Here is a 5,000-nt window from a genome sequence, read left to right on the forward strand (position 1 = left end):
AGGAGAGAGCGTGATTTCATATACCCTGTTCCAGAGTAGAATAGCTGAAAACCATACCCTGTTTGGCGGCACGTACCCGTATAGCGAATATAGGAGAGTAACTCCCCCCCCCCCCCCCACGGGCATAACACGTACTTGGAACAGCACAAGACTCTGCACAACTTGGACTTAGTCCTATTCCTGGGCTACTTGATGTTGATGTTGGCACTGTAGAGAAAATGAAAAAGGATCAAAAAAGAATCACAAATGAAAATAAGAAAAATGAAAAGATTGAGTGAATTGGAATTTCGTGGAATGGAATGCAGCGCAGAGCAGCGCAGAGCAGCGCAGAGCAGCGCAGAGCAGCGCAGAGCAGCGCAGAGCAGCGCAGAGCAGCGCAGAGCAGCGCAGAGCAGCGCAGAGCAGCGCAGAGCAGAGCAGAGCAGAGCAGAGCAGAGCAGAGCAGAGCAGAGCAGAGCAGAGCAGAGCAGAGCAGAGCAGAGCAGAGCAGAGCAGAGCAGAGCAGAGCAGAGCAGAGCAGAGCAGAGCAGAGCAGAGCAGAGCAGAGCAGAGCAGAGCAGAGCAGAGCAGAGCAGAGCAGAGCAGAGCAGAGCAGAGCAGAGCAGAGCAGAGCAGAGCAGAGCAGAGCAGAGCAGAGCAGAGCAGAGCAGAGCAGAGCAGAGCAGAGCAGAGCAGAGCAGAGCAGAGCAGAGCAGAGCAGAAAAGTGGTAAGAAGAAATGACAAAAAAAAAAAAAAAAAAAAAAAAAAAAAAGGAAAAGAAATAAAAATCAACAACAACAAACAATGGAAAGCAGACAAAGCAAATCAAAAGTTAAAAATACCTGAAAATGAAGTGGAAACTATAGCAGAAGATGATGCTGGTATTGATGTTGATGTTGATTGATCTTCTCGTGGAGTTGATCGTTCTTGTGCGGGTTTTTTAAAAGATGTCACTAAATGAGTCGTCGTCATGCCATATGGGATGGATGACAATTTTGTTGTTGTTGTTGTCGTTGTTTTTGTTGCTGGCCGCGTGGTTAAGACTTCATAGAAGGAGGATGTAACTAGATCGGTTGTTAAAGCATATGGTATGGATGATGATGAGCGTGACGCTAAATGACATAAGGAATCAAGATAGACAGTCATTGCAAAGATAAATGACCATGAAAAAATACGAACGAACGAACGGACGAACGAACGAAAGAACGAACGAACAAACGAGCGAACTAACGCACGCATGCACGCACGCACGCACGCACGCACGCACGCACGCACGAACGAACAAGCGAACAAACGAAAATGCAATCAAATAAGACAAAACACTGGACACTAAGTGTGCTATAGTGTGCATGAGTTAAACCACCACCAAATAACATAGGCCTTATTCACGCGGCAGACATGTTGGATCGAACAATAGATTCCACCACGCGTAGCCTCAAATTCAAGCGCTCGAGAATTAATTTATGTTGGGCAAACAAAGGTCTTTATTCTTTGTGTGATAAAAGTCCATTAAAACAAGCAAAGAGCGCTTGAATGAATTAATGAATAAAAAAGTGTAATCTTACCAAGAGAATATGAACTAAGAGAAGGAATCCTACCTATATAGTCTTGTAACCATCATGTGCACAGTTTGATACTATTTTTAGCTTGGAGATATTTTGAGCGAAGAACCTGATTGGTTGATTTTTTTGAGGGTAGGCGGCTTCTAGTCTTGCAGTAAACAAAAGCCTGTGTTTTTGTAGCTTTTCGTGTTCTAAAACGAGGCATGATTATCGCGCGGGCATGGTAACGAGTTAAAAATGATTCTAAAAATAGCATCAAAGTGTGCACATGATGGGACCCGGGGATTCCTTCTCTTAGTTCATTTTCTCTTGATCTTACCTTTTTCACAGTATTTCCCTGTGAAGTATTTTGGACATCTACAGAATTTGAAGACAGACAGAAGTTCGTAACACGTTCCACCATTCTTACATGGATTTCGACCACTACACGGGGTCTGGAAAACTGAATAAATATGCGATAATAATTATTAATATTTATAATTATTAATTAATTGACAATAAATTAAAGTAAGGAAAGAAGAAAGAAAGGAAAGACTGGAGGGAAAGGCGAAGGATGATTGGATGGTTGGATTTTTGGATAGGAAGAAAGAGAAGGAAGGATTGCGAATATATGAGTGGGTCCCATGAGTTACTGCCTCGTGACACAAGTGAAAAACGTCTGCGCATGCTCTGAATCCGTATGTAAATTACTCAAAACATATGTAAATTTGACTTTCAAACATGCCTGATAAATTGGACTTCACAAAATGCCAAAACTTAGTGTCCATGCTTGAAACTTAAGGTTAATTCTTTCATATTGTGTTTGTTGATGCAGTATCGTGGTCTGACAAAGGTGTACTATCGATCTTTTTTGTATACTTGGAGAAAACAAACATTTATTTTCTCATTCAAACTCTTCAAAATTCTTAGAAAATGTGCTGAAGTGCACGCATGCGCAAACGTTTTTCTCTAGTGTCCTGCCTCGCAGTCCCACAATTAGTCTCCTGCGCAGACGCTATTGGTGTCGTCACGCAACGCTTATAGGGGAGTAAGCGTTGCGTGACGACACCAATAGCGGCGTCGTAGGAGGCTATCCAATAATGTGATGCAATTTTTTTGTAATGAGTTCGCCGTTGCTCAGTCTTCAATGTGTCTTTTCTTTTATTGAGGTTCATTGTATAGTAAGGAATGTACGTACTACGGAACAATACGAGTTGATTAAAATGCTACGGGTTTTGGTTGAATAGCTGAAAATTTTAACACACAACCGAGACTAAGGCTGAGAATAAGAGAACTCGAAACTGCAACATTGTAATGTTTTGATTGATATTTATTTTCTTATTCATCTATTCTTTCATACATTCGTTTCTACTTACTGGCAATGGAAGATGGTGTTACTGTAGGAGTTGGAGAAAAAGTTGTCACGTGAGTCGTCAACCCAACGGGCCTTACTGTAGGCGTGGCTGATGATGATGACGACGATGATGATGACGACGATGATGATGACGACGATGATGATGATGATGACGATAAACAAGATGTTACGTGAGTCGTCAACCCAACGGTTCTTACTGTAGGCGTGGCTGATGATGGTGTTGACGATGATGATGATGAACGAGTTGTCACGTGAGTCGTCAACCCAACGGTTCTAACTGTAGGCGTGGCTGATGATGATGATGACGATGATGATGATGAACGAGTTGTCACGTGAGTCGTCAACCTAACGGTTCTAACTGTAGGCGTGGCTGATGATGGTGTTGACGATGATGATGATGAACGAGTTGTCACGTGAGTCGTCAACCCAACGGGCCTTACTGTAGGCGTGGCTGATGATGGTGATGACGATGATGATGATGAACGAGTTGTCACGTGAGTCGTCAACCCAACGGTTCTAACTGTAGGCGTGGCTGATGATGATGATGACGATGATGATGATGAACGAGTCTTCACGTGAGTCGTCAACCCAACGGTTCTTACTGTAGGCGTGGCTGATGATGGTGATGACGATGATGATGAACGAGTTGTCACGTGAGTCGTCAACCCAACGGTTCTAACTGTAGGCGTGGCTGATGATGGTGATGACGATGATGATGATGAACGAGTTGTCACGTGAGTCGTCAACCCAACGGGCCTTACTGTAGGCGTGGCTGATGATGGTGATGACGATGATGATGATGAACGAGTTGTCACGTGAGTCGTCAACCCAACGGTTCTAACTGTAGGCGTGTCTGATGATGATGATGACGATGATGATGATGAACGAGTTGTCACGTGAGTCGTCAACCCAACGGTTCTAACTGTGGGCGTGGCTGATGATGATGACGATGATGATGATGATGATGAACGAGATGTTACGTGAGTAGTGAGCCCAACTATCGTAACAATAGATATGGCCGATGATGATGACGATGATGACGACGAAGACGGCGTCGATGTTTCAACTAGATAGAGAACGATAAAACGGATGAAAGGATGGTTCATTGGAAAGCATGAAAACTATATTATGAATGTGCAGAATGGACAATAGCACATTTCCGAGATATACTTCGATTGTCACGCACAAAGATTTCAGTATGAGGCTACGTGCTAAGTTAAATTTATTCTTACTGCCTGTCGCGAATGACTGAGCATTTAGCACGTAGCCTCATACTGAAACTTTTGTGCGTGACAAGCGAAGCATATCTGGGAAGTGGGATATTGCACGTGGTACTTCGTTGACTTCGTAAGAGTGTTCCTGAGCAAAAGGAAGTAGAATGAATTGAAAATTCTTACTTATTTCGCAGTATCTTCCAGTATATCCTTTTGGACATATACAGTAGAAGGATGGCGAATAACCAGCTGTCCCTCCATTCTTACACGGGTTGCCCACTACAGAGGAAAAGATATGAAAGTATGAACGTATTCTAACTGAGAAAACAGTTGGAAGACAAATATTTTTATAAAAATCTCATTCATTGATTCATTGATTCATTGATTCATTGATTCATTGATTCATTGATTCATTGATTCATTGATTCATTGATTCATTGATTCATTGATTCATTGATTCATTCATAAATTCATTCATTTATTCATCCATCCATCCATCCATCCATCCATCCATCCATCCATTCATCCATTCATCCATCCATCCACCCACCCACCCATCCATCCACCCACCCACCCCATCCATCCATCCATCCATTCATTCATTCACCCATTCATTCATCCATCCTTACCCACACTACACGAAGCAATACCTGTAGGTGTAGGTGACGCAGATATGGTTGATGAGGACGATGATGATGATGATGATGAACGAGATGTCACGTGAGTAGTGAGCCCAACTATTGTAACAATAGATATGGCCAATGATGATGACGATGATGACGACGAAGACGGCGTCGATGTTTCAACTAGATAATGAACGATTAAACAGATGAAAGGATGGTTCATTGGAAAGGATGAAAAAATATATCATAAAAGAAAAAACAAAACCA

The 5,000-nt window shown here is 42.5% G+C and overlaps 1 protein-coding gene across 1 annotated transcript in view; it reads right to left on the reverse strand.

The window, feature by feature from the left end:
• LOC116301281 (uncharacterized) overlaps positions 1–5,000 on the reverse strand; it is a 49,882-nt gene that overhangs the window by 19,962 nt on the left and 24,920 nt on the right. Inside the window, exons 6-11 of the mRNA XM_089027088.1 lie at positions 4,761–4,916; positions 4,294–4,389; positions 2,898–3,962; positions 1,862–1,984; positions 823–1,092; positions 136–207 (exon numbers count right to left, since the gene is read on the reverse strand). Of these exons, the coding sequence (XP_088883214.1) occupies positions 136–207; positions 823–1,092; positions 1,862–1,984; positions 2,898–3,962; positions 4,294–4,389; positions 4,761–4,916 (1,782 nt within the window). The remainder of the gene's footprint in view (positions 1–135; positions 208–822; positions 1,093–1,861; positions 1,985–2,897; positions 3,963–4,293; positions 4,390–4,760; positions 4,917–5,000) is intronic.

Source organism: Actinia tenebrosa, unplaced genomic scaffold (genome assembly GCF_029948245.1).
Source record: "Actinia tenebrosa isolate PJP-AT-01 unplaced genomic scaffold, QUT_ActTen_1.0 PGA_scaffold10__47_contigs__length_13832649, whole genome shotgun sequence".
NCBI lineage: Eukaryota > Metazoa > Cnidaria > Anthozoa > Actiniaria > Actiniidae > Actinia > Actinia tenebrosa.